This window comes from Schistocerca americana, chromosome 3, assembly GCF_021461395.2.
Source record: "Schistocerca americana isolate TAMUIC-IGC-003095 chromosome 3, iqSchAmer2.1, whole genome shotgun sequence".
In the NCBI taxonomy this organism is placed as follows: Eukaryota; Metazoa; Arthropoda; class Insecta; order Orthoptera; family Acrididae; genus Schistocerca; species Schistocerca americana.
Window position 1 is genome coordinate 380,329,969 of NC_060121.1, and position 18,989 is coordinate 380,348,957.

Genomic DNA, 18,989 nt, shown 5'->3' on the forward strand with positions numbered 1-18,989 from the left:
TAATTTGGCTCTTATTTTAATGCAGGTCCAGTACCTTAAGCTTGGCAGTAGCAACTGCAAACATGGGCCAAGGCATGGAGGATATGAAAAATCGTGTGTCAAAAATATTTCAGAATAAACCTGCAACCAACCGAGCAGCTAATATATCCAACTTGCAAGGCATTTTTCGTAAAAAGTGAAAGCTGTCAAGTGAAAAATCTATAATGTGCCTTCAATACTCTCATATATTGCCAAAAATGTAGAAGAGCAATTTAAATTTGCTCTTTAACATAATGTAGTAACTGATTCTGTTTTGCATATCACTAACTTCCTTAGATTTAACTCTCATTATAGCTCTCAAGAACAACCAAATCCTGAGCTATAATGCATCATGATGTAAATTATTTGTTGTGTGTCTTGGAGAGCATTTGGAAATATTTTTGATTCTTCTATGACAGAAGAAAGCACCTAAAACTGAGACTGAAAGTAGAATGTGTTGATGTCATACCACAGTTGAAAGATATTTTGACAAGTAAATTGTGCAGTAAGTACGGACATGAAAAAGGTGAACTGTCACATTATAGTACATCCAGTAATACCAAAGTGAACTTCTCTGCATCTGTAACACTTATTTTTAAGTGTTTGGTTTTCAGAGTTAGTGAAGTGTGTGAGATCACTGAGAAATTGTCTGATCATTGGATTGCTGTCATATTATATCATTGGTTGAGGAACAACCGTTTTGCTGCTCTGTACTATTTCAATCAACTGATATTTTGTACATAATGTTGACACACACAAACTGTGTAAACGAGTGGAATATGATTCTGGAGAGAGTTTTAATAATATATACCCCTGCTGTGTGCAGACAAATTTTTTGATAGAATCAGCAAACTAACTTCAACATACTTATATTTTATTAAAACTTCATTTGTTGAACAGCTTTTGTGTAAAAGACATGACACTTGACACAAAATAAATGTTAAAGTATTGTTATTCCATCCATTATCAAATAAATCACATAATATATCTGCCACATCAATGCTTAAAGTGTTAGTGGCACTGTATTTTATAAGATTTATACAGTATTGTTACATTCATAAACATTCACAGAAGTAGAAAAATTATAAATAAATATGTGAGTGCTTTGTTTTTTAATTCCCTTATTGTTGTTTGTGATGTAGAATTAATGAACAGAATGAGATATTTGTTTCTGTATCAGTATTACTTCAGTGCTTTTATTTTGAGCCAATTCTTTGAAATGAGTCACTTCTCAGGTAGTGTGATATGGTGTAACACTAGGAAGAAGGTATGTTCGTTGCAACAGTGGTCACTTTAAACATGATTTGTTGTACTGTGTATGGTACTGTTTTATTAACAATAAACACAAGCATATATGACATTTAATACCAGTCCCCCACAGAGAAATGCTAAATTTAGCAACTGTCTGAACTGATCAAAGGGAGTGTGCAGGTGTAGTGAAATTGCATAGCTGTTTCACAAACCTGAAAAGTGAACCATTTTGCTGCAGATTAGTGTATGTAAGGTAAAAACTCTCATAAGTAACTGGAGTTTCAGTATAATACTGGAAAGTGGTGGTGGAATACAAATAAGAGAATAAATGTAAACCCACATACACCTGCATGTCTGCATTGTCCCATCCGATTACATTGTACCAACACTGTAGCTCAGCTGGGTTATAGCAGGTGGAGTGGATGAGGGGAGAGAGGAGGGGGAAGGCAGTTGGTGGGAAGGGTGGCTGATGGCTGGGATGGAGAGGTAGTAAGCATGCAGGATAGGAATGTGCCAAAGGTAAGCTCACTCTGACACAGGCAAGTTGCTTGTGGCAAATAGTGAAATGGTTGCATGCTCTGGGAGAGGGAACTAGAACAGAAAGAAGGGAGGCTTTAGAGGAGTGGGTGTGGGTGTAGAGTGAGTGAAGTGGGGTCATTGGGACTGGTGTGGAAGTGAAGGTGGAACACGGGCCAGTAGAGATTGAGACCAGGGAGATTTGCAAGACCAAATTATGTGTTGTAAGGACAATTCCTTCCCTCATCAGTGGTAGGAATCAGTTGGTTGTTATTTTATTATAATTATTTTAATTACTGTACAATTTATTTAATTACTGTTGACAGGTTCGTTTAGTGTGTCATATACATTATTTTTTAATCCAGAGAAGTTGTTGTTGCGGGCTTGCTCTGGTTAAACAAATTGTAAAAATCACAATGGGCACACAACTTCTTTCTCTGTGCTAGAGCAAGGTAGACATTCATTTAGTTACAGAAGATGTTTTGTAACCAATATTTATAAAAAGAAAACAATAATAAAAATGAGTGAGTTCAAAAAGGTTGTATCACAGTTTAATTATTAACCATTAATCCATATCTATTTTATGTTTAAAGCAAGCAACTTGATCCACCTAGGACTGATGATACGAGTGTTGAATGAAAAGTAATGCCTCCACCTTCATTAATTGGGTTTGGATGGGAATATTTTAATAAATCAAATGCAGAAATAATCCTTTGAATGTGATCTTTAATTACCAATATTCACCTTTCCACATAATCACCAGCCAATTGGATACATTTCTTCTAACGATGAACAAGTTTTCTGAAGCCATCATGGAAGAAGTCAACACTCTGTTTCCACAACCACAGTTCTCTCAACGCCTTCATCAGAAGCATTAATGTCCTTGCAGGTTGTCTCCTGTCACAATTGAATGGAGAAAGGCATCACCTTCATTCTCGTAACGCGAGAGGAGTTCCTGGCAAATTTCAAGTCTGTGTGCTTTCATTTCAGGAGTCAGCATCCGGGGTACCCATAGTGCACAGATCTTCCGATAGCCAAGGAAAGCAATAATGTGACCCACGTGTTCTTGTGAAATACTGATTGTGCTTGCAGTTTCTCTCTGAGTGATAAGACGATCATCCTGAATTAATCTTCAGCATTTCGCTTGGTAAACTCAGTGGTTGCTGTCACAGGACGTCCAGCTCTTTGTCACGCAGGTCAGATGTTCCCACCTCAACATCCCATTCTCTGATGAATCTCCTTTGGGGTGACACCTTCTGCTGTCAGGAATCCAATGACTGCTCGGCTCTTAAATCGAATTGACCGACCGTCTGCACAGGGTTCTATACTTTGCACTTTAACAACACAACCGTTGAATGCTAAGGCTTCCCACCAACTAGAGCTGTAGAGAAGAGGCTATGGAACAAGCCAGTACCTGCCACATACCAATGCTGCCAACTGTTGAAGAGTTACGAAGGTGGAGACATTACTTTTCAGTCAACCCTCATACATAATATTTTTAGGAGGAAGCCTTGTTCCCACACTAAAAGTATGCTATAGCAGTTCAGAATAGCTGCTATTACATGGGGAAAGTGGGGGGGGGGGGGGGGGGGGGGGGTGGATTGGTTACAGGTTGCAAAACAGCCGTTGTAGTTGAGTGTGTTATGTTCCACTGATGGGTGCTCTACCCTGCCCTTAGCCATAATGGGGAGCTGATTAGTGGCAATGCTGACATAAAAAGTTTGCAAAACTTACAGCTGAGCTGGTATACATTCACTGCTTCCACAGATGTCCTCTTTCTTCTAGGATAGGATATGCATGTGATGGGACTGGAAGGGGATGTGCTTGGATGGATGCATAGGATAGGTATTGTACTTGGCTCTTCTATTGGAATATGATCTATGTGCCAGCCTCTTCAAAGTTGGTTGTCTACAGTCTGGGTGATTATTTAAGTACACTCTTCCTACTCCAAACCTCCATGATTTTATTCCTTGCAGCCACTAGATCACCAAAGAATTGCAGGCTATTCTTCAGTAACCAAAAAATCTTTGTTATCTCTGTGATGGTTGTATCACTACAGCTGTTGACCTTGCCACATGCCAGTGGTGTCTGACAGGAAAAATTTAATGCATCTGTACTTCAGTTTTGTTATTGCTTGTAATTTTTGGCGTTATTAGATAGATTTACTTTAATTTGATCATTAATACCCTGTCTTTGTTTGCCTTCATACTACTGTCAAGGAACTGAATGTTTTATATTGTTCCACCAGGAAATTCACCCAGAAATGGCTGGATACAGTCATGGTAAACCAAAAGCTCTTATGTCAGAGCCTTTTCAGTGCCACAAGACCCATTACAGTCATAAAGTTTGAGCATGCTTCATGAGAAAAAACATACAAAGGGGAGTTGTGTGCAGATGGGCACGATGGCTGTAGAGGCCAAAATAGTGATTAGTGAGCAGTTTCTGGGGCATCTGCCACACCTCAGATGCAGTATGTTTGGTGAGGTACATAGTGCTCTGAAGTTGACGTGTATCTCCCTCCTAATCTAAACAAAATAAGTACCACTGAAGTGTGTGGCCCTCTGATGAGTACTAACACAACACCAATTAAGAGAGCATGTGAAAACTGTTCTCTAGAGCAGTCATATTTGAAGGTGATAGCAAACTGTAATCTAATGTATGTCTGGTTGTTTGGAGAGATAATGGGTAATTTGAAAAATAGTTCCCTTATAATCCTTAAAGGTTAGAGGTAATTGCTGGGAATTAGAAATCTAGGAAGAAATTTCCTTTTAGTTGAAAAGCTATGTCTTAACAGACTAGTGCCTCTGTAAAAAGTACATTCTAGGTCACTATTCCATTGGGCAGGTGCAGGTTATGCCTGGTCAGGATAGAAGAAATGTGGACATCCTTAGTGAAGATTGAAAGAGAAGATTAAATGTTCATTTAAACACAACAAATTGATGTATGTACAGGTGGCAAAATAGTTCCTGGGTATCTCCATGACAATTTTGCTGAGTAATGCATAACGTTAGGCGGAGGTTAGGCTGCTAATGTCATTATCGGCATCTTGACTTGAAAAACTTTCCCCTCTCTCTCTCTCTCTCTCTCTCTCTCTCTCTCCCTCCCTCCCTCCCCCCCTCCAAATCACCATCCAGCCATACCGTGTATGCCTCGTATCATTGGCTACTGCTTCTTTTTGGTCTGCAGCGGAGTGCTGAAAACTTGACAATAGACTGCTGCACTGCACTGTAGTAAATGAGAGAAATTTCTTCTTTCATAAACCACATATATAACAACTTTTTACTCCCAGGAAACAATTTTGAATACTTTTCTGTCTGCTTGTCAAGTGTATTTGAAATCAATTCAAAATTACTAGTATCACTCTTCATAGCAGACCCTACTAACATGAAGGTATTTCGTTCCATGACTTTATTATGCATTGTCATGGCCATCTTCTTCCATGGAGGCCAGCACAACTCCTAGGTGGCGAGATGCTATATGGAAAAAACATTAAGAACAGCAAATGTGGCCAAACATGAGATGCCACAAGCACTGTCCCCATCCAGTAGTAACACTGCCTCTATTGTCATTCAATCAACGTGCGCACACAGAGAGAACCACACTAAACTTGTCCTGTTTTCTAAACTACACTAAATAAATTTTCTCCAGCAGTCGATAATTGTTATTTGTCAGTCCTTAATACCCTATGCAACACATTGCTTTGACAATGTTGTATCAAACAATGAAATTCCTCATAGGAATATTAACAATACAGGAAAATATAGACCAGACTAAGGGTTTGCCCATTGTGGGAGGCTAAGGAGGTCTCCTCTAGATGGCCCATAAACAGGTTGGCATACAGGTGTCCGTGGTTGTGCCACAGATTTGTTTGTGCGCCTTCTATTGGTTCAAATGGCTCTGAGCACTATGGGACTCAACTGCTGAGGTCATTAGTCCCCTAGAACTTAGAACTAGTTAAACCTAACTAACCTAAGGACATCACAAACATCCATGCCCGAGGCAGGATTCGAACCTGCGACCGTAGCGGTCTTGCGGTTCCAGACTGCAGCGCCTTTAACCGCACGGCCACCTCGGCCGGCTGCGCCTTCTATTCAAAGGAGAAGTAGTTATGGGTTAGGGTGAAGTTAGTAAGGCGTAGGAGGAATGAGGTAGTGGGTTTGGAGTCAGAAGTTTGTTGGGAGTGGTGGTGTTCAATAGCTTAAGACCATGGGGATGAGGGATGTTAGTGTTTATGGAAAGGGTGTCCACAGTGACGAGTAGGAATCAAAGAGCTCTACCAGGTAGCCACTGTCATTCCCAAAATGCAAAACCTGTAGTCTGGTTCAAGTTCATTGATGATAGCTTCATGATATTGGCTCAGGCCCAAGACACCGTACCTTCATTCCTTCACAACCTCAACACCTTCTCTTCCATCCACTTCACTTGGTTCACCTCAAACCAGCGTGCCATCTTCCTAGAAGATGACCACCACCTTCCCGAGGGCTCCATCCACACCTCTGTCCGCAATCAACCCACCAAACACCAACAGTACCTGCATTTCAGTAGCTGTCATCCATTTCACACCAAAAGATCCCTCCCATACAGCCTGGCCACCCAGGGATGGCATATCTGTAACGACAAGAACTCCATTGTTCAGTATGTTGAGGGGCTCACAAGACCTTTGCAGGTAGGCACTAACCCCCCCCCCCCCCCCAAGACCAAGTCCGCAAACAGATCTCCAACGCCATTTCCCCCTCACACCCCCTCAATCCTCCCACCGCCCCCAACAAGAACCAACCACAAAGGAGTCCCCCTTCGTTACCCAGTACCACCCTGGACTGGAACAACTGAACCACATCATTTGCCAGGGATTTGATTACCTGTCACTGTGCCCTAAAATAAGGAACGTTTTACCCAAGATCCTTCTCCCCCTCCTAAAGTGTCGTTCCATTGCTCACTCAACCTCCACAAAATCCTGTCCATCCCTATGCCACTCCCAAACCCAACCCCTTGTCACAAGGATCATATCCCTGTGGAGGACCCAGGTGCAAAATCTGCCCAATCCACCCACCCAGCACTTCCTATTCCAGTCCTGTCACAGTTTATCCTATCTCATCAGGGGCCACGCTGTCTGTGAAAGCAACCACGTCATTTCTGCTGCAACCATTGCACAGTCTTTTATACTAGTATGACTACCAGCCAGATGTCCCCCAGGGCAAACGGTCACTGCCAAACTGTGGCCAAGAGCAAAGTAGACCACCCTGTGACACGACATGTAGCTGAGCATAACGTGCTTGATTGCAGTGGCTGCTTAGTACCTGAGCCATCTGGATCCTTCCCTCCACTTTTCTGAGCTCTGCTGCTATGAGTTATTGTTACAACACATGCCCCACTCCTGTAAGTATCCCAGCCTCAACCTATGGTAACGTGCTGTCCCCCACCATCCACCCAACAGTTTCTGACCCCTTTGCCCTATCATCTCCTCCCCATTCTTGTCTCACAACCTCTTTGTTTTCTCCACTCTGCCAATGCACCTGCCCATCTTTCCCCACTCCTCTCCTTTTTGCTTCTTTTTTCCCCACCTTCCTGACAACCTCGTGGTGCTGTGGCTTTTGGCATTCTAGTCTCAGCACACTCCGCCAAACACAACGAAATCGCAAGCACAGCAAATCATGCGAACATTCAACAAGCTAATCAAAGAGGATAATACTCTATTACTCTTCACACAGGCGTCTAAAGCTAGCGAAATGAGGGATGCTCAACTACCGGACCTACCGATAGATGGCTCTACCAGCTGATTACTGTCGTCTGTATTGCCCGCCATATTCGAATTTGGCAAGAAGTTTCTCTCGGTCTGTACGGTGTATAAGGAATTACGGATTATCGAAATGGTGATTTCTTGTTCCGCTTTCAATTGTACGAAGCGATGGAGTAAGGAGAGTGACTTATCATTTCACAGGTAATACGACTACCGATACAATACGATAAAAATACAGACTTAGTGCGTTTGCTAATTCGATGTTTTTGAACAGGTTTCCTCTAAAGAGAAATACGGAAGCGTCCGATCCCACCCGTCTGCTTTGACCCATGACGTCACAACTATGGCGGAAACAAAAACAAACACACACACTTTCCACAAGAAGCCTAATGACACTAACGGGACAAGCGCGGGAAATGGGGTGTTTTGAGTGGGGGGGCAAACTAAATATAAACAAATTTAGACGCCTTGCGTAGCTACAACGTGTAAGTGAAGACAGCCATGCATGAATACCCACCCACATCCCCACGGGTCGTAACCCCTGCAACCCATAGAAGATAAAGATGCTTCAGTAGCTGATTAGTGTTTTTTGTCTTTAAAAGAAAAAAAAATCTCACGGGATAGAACGAACAGATCAGAAAGATAAATATAATAAACTAAAACAGAAATTCGAGGAAACAGATAATTAAAATAAGTAATAAGTGTTTATAAATTTAAAAAAAAAATCTCACGAGATAGAACGAACAGATCAGAAAAGTAAATAAAATAAGATAAAACAGAACTGGAGACAGCCACACTCAAACCAAACCCTTACGTCACGGGTCAAAGCCGACGCGTTGGATCGGACGCTTCTGTCGACCCCTCTAAAGCACCCAGAGCTACTAAAGACGTGGATTACTTCCGTGAAGCAGAAAGATTTTAATCCTACGTCTTGCAGTTTTCTTTGCGGAAACAGTTTCCGACAAGATGATTACGTAGTGAGCCCTGGAACGTGGAAGAAACGTTTCAAACCAGAAGCAGTGCCATCAGTTTCCAACACATTTGATGCACCAAATAAACAGCCACGACGACATGTTGTTAGGATTTTGAGTGACAACGATGATTCTACATTTGAGGTAGCTAATTACTTTCCTTGCTGTGTGTGCGCTTTTTACTTTTGTGAATTTATTTCGTACGCTACATAGGTCTAAGCAATGTTGTAATACAGGTCCATATTTTTGTTTTTAGCGTTCTGTCATGGAATCCGTGCTCGATTTGCCCATTGCAGACGCTACTGATTGCGTGGAGAATGTTGTCAATGAGAATTCTTCCGTGGAAAGCATGTCCCACTTATCCAACGCAGAAGCTGCGAATTGTGTCGAAAACGTTAGTATAAGGATGTTTTCACACCCCCAACGTTTTCTTATAATATTTTTTCATCAAGCCTTGAGTTATTTCAATCGTATATAACGAAATTATTTCCTTATTTAGAGTGCAGTTGGTTCTTCAGTAATTGATTGTGGTATACAGTCGAAAGTAGAAATGGAAGACAAGGCGACCGAAACTTGCATATTTTTTTTTTTTCTCAGACATTGTGCACGAAATAAAACGTAAACTGAAGTGTGTCCGTGAAAAACTTCGAAGAAGAAAGTGTTTTCCGTGGATGACATCATAAGTTCATTGAAGGAGAAGGGGCATCTTCCTGAGAAGTTACATAACTTCCTCAATCATCAGAAAGGAACACAAGTGGAATTAGTGTGCAATTTAGTGAACAACTCTGTCTCATCAAAGGGTAATAGATACACAACGAATGTGAAAATGTTTGCGATGACTGTGTACTTTTATTCACCAGCAGCATATGAATACATGAAAAAATTAATGCCTCTGCCCCATACATCATTGATTTCAAAATGGGTGGCAAGTGTAGACTGTGAACCTGGCTTCTTAAAAGATGTTTTCAAGTACATTGTAAGGGACCAGTTCAGCAATTCATGTCTAATTGTAGACAGTATGGCAATTAGGAAGCAAGTAGTTTGGGACCAAGGAACTAAGCAGTACACAGGTTTTTTAGACTTTGGTGGGGAAGTGCCTCAGTAAAAGAAGTAATAAAGCCATCTGAGGTTCTGGTTTTCATGCTTGTCTCTATTAAAGGCAAATTTAAATGCCTGATTGCATATTTCTTTATCAACGGTGTACAGGCAAATAATCAGGCCACACTGATAAAATCTGCTTTAGAGAGGCTGCATAGTTCTGGCATTAGGGTTTGGTGTGTTACATGTGATGGCTGTAAGGTAAATATAAGCACTTTACGTTCACTTGACTGTACTTTAAATTTTTCCAAGGGTGATTTTAAAAGCTACTTTCCTCATCCTGTGGAAAAATACAATGTTTAGTGTATCTTGGACATGTGTCATATGATTAAGTTTGCCAGAAATGCTCTAGCAGAAGTATCTGCTATTGAGTCTCAACTGGCATTATTAGATGGCATTTCATTGAGCAATTGAACAAGGTACAACAAGAAGAAGGTATGACATTTGCCAACAAACTATCAGGACAACATATAAGTAGTGTAAATAGAAAAATGAATGTTTCATTAACTGCACAGACTTTGAGTTCTAGCGTGGCAGATAGTATAGAGTTTTTGAGGAGGGTTGGTGATCCAAATTTTAAAGGAAGTGAAGCAACCGTAGAATTTTTGTATTATATTGATAGGATTTTTGATATTCTGAACTCCAGAAATCCATTAGGTAAAGGGTATAAGAGCCCCCTGAGACTTGACAACAAATCTTATTGGCTTGGTATTTTCAGACACTGAAAATTATATCAAAAGCTTAAAAATCATTGGTGTTCCATTGCTGCTCCATGCAAGAAATGTTAAATCTGCATTAGAATGTATTTATCCCTATGCTTTTCCCAATATGGCCAATAAAAATGCATTTGTAAATTTTTTTAACTGGGGAAAACTGTTTAAAACAAGTGACTGCATGTACTCTGTTATAGAATACTCAGAAACTGTTTCAGATGTTTGTGATCGCTGGGGATATGCGACAGAAATATATACAGGCCAAGATTTTGCATTGTGTTAAAATTAAATTTGTAGATTACCCATTTCCTGCTCCTGCTCTTGGTCATGATTACCATTATGAAATTGGGATTGAGGATTTACATCAGACTCAACTTGTTTGTAAGATTGCATCCCTGTACTCCTGCACATGCTTAAAAACATATGGAAAAAAAAGCCCGCTGAGAAAATTTTAAACAACACATCAAGTATAAGGCAGAAGTTAAATAAACTCGTATTGTTTAACCATGTATAGTGCTCAAATTGGAAAAGATTATGTATTGGGACATTCCATGCAGATGGGTGTGACATTTTGACAGATTTTTTAAAACTATTTTGTCCATAGATTTGTTGTGGTATAATGATGAACTTCAAACGATGAATCACATTGAAGTAAAATTAACTCTTTACATCCTGTGTAGATATTGTAACAAAATTATAATTATTTATTATATAAGCTTATTTTAAGATGTTAGGTGTTACAAAATATGCACTTGCATTGAAAACAGGTGATTTGTGTGAAATTAATGAAAAAAAGTTCTGAGACTTATTTGACAGATAGCTTTCAGTGTGAGAAAATATTTCCCTCAATAACTATGTTAACTTGAATTTTTCACTTTAAGAAAACAGTTTAATCACAGGATGGGTGTGATCTAATGGAGTATGCAGTGGCCCTATGTTTCAAACAGTAATGTTTGTGGATACTCTGTAACATAAGAGCAATAAAATTGTTACTCTCTTAATTCTTGTTTTAATACTTTTTAGAATGAACACAATGTTCCAGTTGATCGTAAGCATTCTTATTACTTTAGAACCATTCTAGAATAACGGGGCCTGATTCAGGCAAAACCTAATTTTCTTAATTTTGTCTTTATTTTGCTAGGAGGTCTTTCGATTATATTTTCCTGTGTTGAGGGAGGGGGGAGGGGAAGAGAATGCAAATAATCATATAGAATTATCTTTCTAGCACTACAAAGTACTGAATACAGTGATTACAGTTACACTTGGAAATTTCAAAAAATGGTTCAAATGGCTCTGAGCACTATGGGACTTAACATCTATGGTCATTAGTCCCCTAGAACTTACAACTACGTAAGCCTAACTAACCTAAGGACATCACACAACACCCAGTCATCACGAGGCAGAGAAAATCCCTGACCCTGTTGGGAACCGAACCCGGGCACGGGAAGCGAGAACGCTACCACACAACGACAAGTTGCGGATTAGGAAATTTCAGTATTCATGTTACATGCCTAATTTTCAGCAACATTTACCTTAATTATACACTTACACTTTTTGCTGATTTGAACTGTGTACTACATGTTAAAAAGATTTTGTTTGGTCATAGTAATAAAAGCATTACTTTTTTTTTTTTTTAACTGAAATTATCAAGTTACAATGGCAAAGGAAGGAATTAACATTAAGGAATCTTACTTCACAGAAATTATGTAACAATGGTTACACTTTTTGCAAGTTAACTTTAACATAAACCATTTAGTTTTCCATTAAAAGTGAAAGCAGTTGCATGAGTCACGTAAAGAACAAAGTTTCCCATAGGGAACTAAAGTATTTTACATTTGAGTTATTGCAGACCCAAAGTATTGTGATCTTCATATTTCTATTTAAAAAAGTTTGTAACTCAAATTCACAGACATTTTGGAATCTGTACATACATGTGTGTAACAACATACTTTTCATGTGTCATGTGGAAACTTTAATTATCTGGTTTAAATATAATTTATTTCATGAATTACCTTTAATACCGACAATGTCTGAATGCAATATTTGCCATTTAGAAGAAGAAATATTAGTGTACAGAATAACAAACCTCATTAAAAATGCGAGAGATTGTAATGCACCGAACTTGCAATGGCTCTTTATCAATAGCAGGTAAAAAGAAGGCTTCTATTAAATGTTGAACGAAACCAGTCAGTACCTCTTAATTCACCATAGAGGTGATACAGTAATAAAAGAATTTACTTTTTTCAGAATTTCTGCTAAGTATTAAAAGTGTGAAGACCTATTCAATAAGTATTTGCTTTACCAATAACCTGTAGTACAAGCACATGTATAAGCATGTAATTAAGGGAGACAAGACTTATATTAAAATTAAAGATACTGACTGGCATTACTTGCTCACAAAACATTGTAGTTGCTGTACAGTTTATGCTGTAAGTGGTGTACCCAATGTGATTCCTGGAGGACATAATATTCTGTTATCCTATGGGAATGCACTGCTACCACACCTGTTGAAAGTAAGTTTTGCTGTGGAATAGTTGTATCAGACGTCTGTACCAGAAAACAAATCTCCACTGTGACACCCTCATGTTCTTGGTATGCTATTAGCTATTATTACAGGAATACTCTTCACATGGAGGAGGGAGGGAGAGAGGGAGAGAGATATGGGAGAAAATCATGTTCTTAGGAGGAGCAAGCTTTACAGCAGCATATGCTGTTAAAAGCATAGTGAGATTTTCTTTTTCATCATTTCCAACATTGTACACAACTTTCTTGCACTTTTATTTTATCACATTTTCCCCTTGAGAATGGAGAAGAGAGAGGAAGAAGAAAAAAAAGAAAAAGTAAGCGAGCTTTCATAAGAACTGAAAATTCTACTTGTGTCATTTGTTATTTTCAAAATGTTACTCTCTTTCCAAATGCTGTTCTATTTTTTCAAACCAATTCTGAATGTCTCAGGTTATTACATATTATTTACTGTACATTGTCCAGCAATACTTCTGTTGTTACTGGATAGTTTGTAATTTGGCACTACCTTTGTACCACTGGTATTGGCTAGTGTACTTTTGCAGATAAGAAAATCGACTGGACTAGAATGTCCTGTCAGTATAGGACAAATTCAGACAATATGGAACTTTTTACACTAAATTTGCAATATAATGTCACCCTTGTCTAACACAGATTGTAACAGCCATTGGGGTGCCTGTGAGGCCAGCTTCTACAGCTTTCGCTTTCAGGTTTGTTTTTTGCTTGGGCCATATCATGACAACCAGTCATTCCAGTGATTGACACCATGTCAAAGACTGGAACCAAGATTCACACAAATAAAATTCCACAGTTGTAATTCATAGTGTAATTTATTTTGCTCACTGACATGTTTTGAATTCAATTTTAAAATAAAACCATGGTACCAGTCATTATTTGGGTGTCAGACTGGAAAATTACAGTTTTAAGACACCCCAACCTTAAAATTAAGAGCTGTGATCAATGTTATTTTCAACAAGTTCCTTTACTTCCTACATCATCATGGATCAGTCCAATACAATATTATTACTACACTTAACTTCCAAATGATACAAGTTATGCATTTAAGAGGAGCCTTAACGTTGGCCTTTGTGTTTGTCTCATTTAAATGTATTTCTTGTCTCGTATCAAAGACTGAAGCACTGTCAAAAACTGGTGCTTCTACCTTATCACTCAGTTAAAATACACTGTGTCATATACAGGTGTTAATAAAATCATGGCATTTAAATTTCTGATCAAAGAGAGAACCAAATTCGTAAGTGAATGTTGCAATTACAGTGTCAGCATATATGCAGATCGGTAATGCATCACTTCAGATAAACAAAAATAACAGTTTTTCCGTTTATAACTAGGTAATACTTTAATTGTTCAGTTGTAATTTATGTTGTCAGTAAAGATACGCCTAAGCAAACGATGTCAACTTTTTTTCAAGACACGTCTTCACTGTTTTCCACACTTCATTTTCCGAATTATACCTGTAGTTAAAAGCTTCGGCAACCAAGGTAATTTGTTGAGCTCCATTGAATCTTAAATAGTATTTTAAAACGGGCAAATAAGTAAAGCACTCATAAAATTAACAGTAAACAATTTATAGGTCAGCTTGTCAAACTTCCAAAACACACTCGAATTTTGGAATTTCATAACAGAACTGTCACTGTTTTTTCTCAGTAGATTAGAAACACTTCATTATGTTGATGTATTGATATCTAGAACATCCAATATAAAAGACTTATCAGGGCGCAGAACGAAAAACATTTTCATCCGTGTTTTGACACTTCGTTTTTCGCCAAATTCAGATATGGCGGACACTCTATGATATGATCTTTGGCCGGCACGCGCTAGAGCCATCTATCGGTAGGTCCGGTAGTTGAGCATCCCTCATTTCGCTAGTACTCTTCACTGCAAGAGATGACTGACCGCCCACTGTATCGACAACTCGCAATCTCGCAAATCGAAGAGGATGTACCGTACGCCTGAGCTTGACTGCCCATTGTTTCCATATCTCGAAAGCTGTTCTGTTCTGTTTGGATTTTATATAATGTGAAGGCAAAGAGATAACATATTGATGCAATTTTTGAAATTACCGGAAGTTGACTTCAAATCCAGCATATATCGCGACCAATTGCCTTTTCGGCCCGGACGTTTTCATTTACCCTAAAATCGCGGACTGTCCGTGAAATCCGTGGCGTATGGCAACCTTATATAAGGGCAACACAATAATCTGAGGTAAAATTACGAGTTTTGATGTTTACGATAAATGCAGATAATATATTGGGCTACTCCTCTTTAGGACAAAACTGGATGTAAGACAATATGTTAGTTAGGAAATCTGCAACAGAAACTAAATCGAAAACGCCGATTTGCTACAAATTGTTCGTAAATTATGCAAAGGACAATAGTAACTTCCGAAAATTCTTAAAAAACATTTATTTGCATTGACAGACAATGAAACTCATTGTTGATGTATTCTTTGGCTGAACTGTGAACCACAAACGCTGATTTGCTGCGAAATAAATTAAATATCGGAAAACGTCCAAAACAATCGTACCAGTAACTTACGAAAATGTAGTTTTGTAAGTGTCCAAAAACGCTCAAACTTAACTTTTTCTCACGTAATTGTACAGTGAAATCAGAGAACTATTCTTTTGAAAGAGGACAGATCTACTGCTCTCAAAAATTTCGAAAGAACTCTAATTAGTTTAAGCCTACAATTGACGATAACAGTAAAAGTTTACCGTGGCACTTGCAAACTGTTAGAAATTTCACAATATATCGCAATGCAGATGAGTATTGGAGAAACGAACTGTAAAATATGCAAATGTAAAACATAAATCGGCACACGGTGTGACTCCAGATCTTAAAAATATATTTTTATTGGATACTTCAAAGATTCCTAAGGGTTACAGATTTATAAAACGTAAAAACAAACAGATAATTGCTAGCAGATATGTAATTTTTTGGAGTCTGGTGAAAAAAAAGGTGAAAAAATACGTTTCGATATTAATCCTGAAGACGATGACCAAGAACATACAAAGGCACCAGTAAATTTAGAAACTAGTGTACCAAAAGACGCTGTCCAGAAACAGTCGGATATGTTTACTGAAGATGAGATGTACATTGAGATCCAGGAAACTCCAAAAGCAGAGGATGTAAATGTATGGCATGTATGGTATCGTGTAATAAAGCTTAAGTTTTAACCAGATTATGAGACGTAAATGGCTGCACAAGTATTCAACAGTGAACCTCTTCCTGTTGAAGAATCCTTGACCAGCTCGAATGCAGATAATGGGAAGAAAGCTGTAGAAAAGAAAATAGTCTTTTTCCAAGAATGATGCTTACAAATGGGTTGATGCACCACAAGGCAAGAAACCAGTACAAGTGTGATGTATCTTTAATATTAAAACCTCTGAAGAATCAATACCAAATTTAAAGCTCGTTTAGTAATTAAAGGTTGATCTGAGATGGGGGGAAAGATTACAAAGAAACATTCTTACCTGTAGTGAAATGTGCTTCTTTAAGATATCTCCTGTTCCTTGCTCTAGAAGAAAATTTAGTAATCCACTACATGGATGCAAGGACCGCATGTAGAACTGGAAGAAGAAATTTTTGAGATTCCATCGAGGGAGACCAAGTAAACTCCTCAAGAAAAGAACAGAATTTGGCATCTAAAAACGAGCTTGTATAGTCTTAAACGGAGTGGATACTGTTGGAATCAGTGCTCACATAGAGCATTAACAAGGATGTACAAGAACGTCAGCAGTGATCCTGGTATATATCACAGAAGGAATGAAGAACAAACTACAGTTTTGGTGAAATGGGTTGATGATACACTGCTCAAAAGAATTACGGAAACATGACGTTGGGCATGTGCCATACTCCATTGAGCTACAGCTGAGGACTAGGTACATTACCAAATGTTACTATCTTTCACAAATTAAGTTCACAAAAAACTTCATTACATCCTAGAGGATTTACATAAAAAGAACTGAAATGTCCGATACGTGTCAAAAACAGAGTAGAAACAATCATTGACCCCGTCCAGGGGGCTTTACATTGGACTTTGAAAGCTTCAACAGCTCGTATCCCCTCCATGAGCATTTATCACTGCCTGACAGCAACATGCGTGCTCTGTGTAAGTCTACAGAGTAATCCTGTAGTATGCATTCCCATTATTCAGTGATAGCCTATGAGAGTTCTTGGAGAGTCTGTGGTGGAACATATATAAGTACATTATAAAATGCCCCCAGGATGCCGTAAAACTAAGATTTACGGTATTAAAAAACAAAAAAATTGAAACATCAAGTAAGCAGAGGGTTGGCAAAGACGTTAATTATGAATGCGCGGTAAGGCGCAGACAAACGAAAACATTTTTTCATTCAATTTGTTGTACAGTTTTAGACAGACACAGTCTAACTCTCTCATAAAAATGGGACTTAACTGCTAAGGTCATCAGTCCCTAAGCTTACACACTACTTAACCTAAATTATCCTGAGGACAAACACACACACCCATGTCCGAGGGAGGACTCAAACCTCCACCGGGACCAGCCGCAGAGTCCATGACTTGGGTCCTCTTGCGCGGCTAACTCTCTCATATGTAGGACGATGAGGATGGGCGATTTTAGAGATGAAGTATTGCGATCTCGATGAATTATATGTGTGAGTGAATAATATAATGTTAAAGAACCGCATCAAGCATTTTATTTATTGAAGTAAGTGAAGAAGAAAATTACAGGAAGAGGATTTTCGTGATAATGACACACACACACACACACACACACACACACACACACACACACACACACACAAACACACACAAACAACTGTTGATCTGTGTGCCAGGACTTCTGGGCACTGGTCGTGAATAGTGTTTGTTAACTATTGTAACAGTAAGAAATTTCTATGACATTGTTATGAATTATGAAAACTAATTGCCTGTATTTTCTGTTTGCATGAATCACGACTGAGAGCAAGTAATGCAATAAAAATCAAAACTGAGAAGAAAAATTTTAAAAGGAATAAGAATTGGATGCAGGTTGCGTAAAAATTTTTCCATGGTAAGCTGATGGTTCAGCGCAGCACAGGTAGGACGGCTATGCAAGTTGCTTGCATCGTTACGTTCGGTAGCCACTCTTTTGATGTAGATAGAAACCTTTTCCTTATTATTTCCTTCCTTGGATTTTATCGGCGAAAAATTTACAGAAATTTTTCAGTGCCATACACATTGTCAGTAAAACGTAAAGATCTGTGACACAATAATTTGAGCATCATAATAGACGTAAACAGGGTTTGACATTATGTGATTTACATTTATCAAGTGTAATGATTAGAGTATGAAATTCTTAACATTTCTTTGAAATTTCCATATTTAGCGAATTCATATAAAATGGCCGAAAAATATATGCCCATTGTTGATAGCGACATCGAAAATCAGCCAAGATGGCGCAGAATTGCTAAATCGAACAACTGAAGTTCAGGCGCCATGCGTGCCTGCTGCCGAAGGTTTAAATAGATCAGAGATGAGTGTCGCAGTAGTGACAAATGATAGCGACGCTCCACAAATGAATCAACATGACGACACAATGTTTACAATTGACGAGATAATGTCACGCATCTCCCAGAGCGACATACCGCTCATGAATGAAACGTCGGAGAGTGATCTAAATATGAATCTTGACAACATGTTAGAAACACCACTTGGTCACAACACAAACATTAACTTGGGAAGAACTTCGGACAGCAACCACAGTAGTACAACTGGAGCACTGCTATGGCAGCTACTATCTAACATAAATGCGAAATTTGATGTTATGAAACACAATACAAACACCAATTTCAGTAATTTGACACAAGATATGAACATGGTAAAACAGCAGTAAAACACTGTTATCCAAGATATGAATACGGTAAAACAGCAACAAAACACTGTTACACAAGATCTAAATACAATGAAGCAAAAACAAAAATAAGTATTCAAGGATTTGCAAGACACAGTCTCTCGGAAATTCGATGACTTAGCCAAAAATTTCGCACTGAAATCGACGAAAAATTGAAAGATATAAAACACAGGTAAAGCATGAAGTACTTTCTGGAGTTAACAATAACATTACGGAGGTAAAACAGAAGGTAGATTCTTATAATGACTATCGCGATTTAGTAGAACAAC

At 38.6% G+C, this 18,989-nt stretch overlaps 1 protein-coding gene across 2 annotated transcripts in view; it reads left to right on the forward strand.

Moving 5' to 3' along the window:
* LOC124606086 (RAB11-binding protein RELCH homolog) overlaps window positions 1-2,329 on the forward strand; it is a 134,266-nt gene extending 131,937 nt beyond the window's left edge. For both annotated transcript variants that reach the window (XM_047138051.1, XM_047138052.1), the window contains exon 20: window positions 26-2,329. In XM_047138051.1, coding sequence (XP_046994007.1) covers window positions 26-179 — 154 coding nt within the window. In that variant the 3' untranslated portion in view covers window positions 180-2,329. The remainder of the gene's footprint in view (window positions 1-25) is intronic.
* The last annotated feature ends 16,660 nt before the right edge of the window (window positions 2,330-18,989 follow it).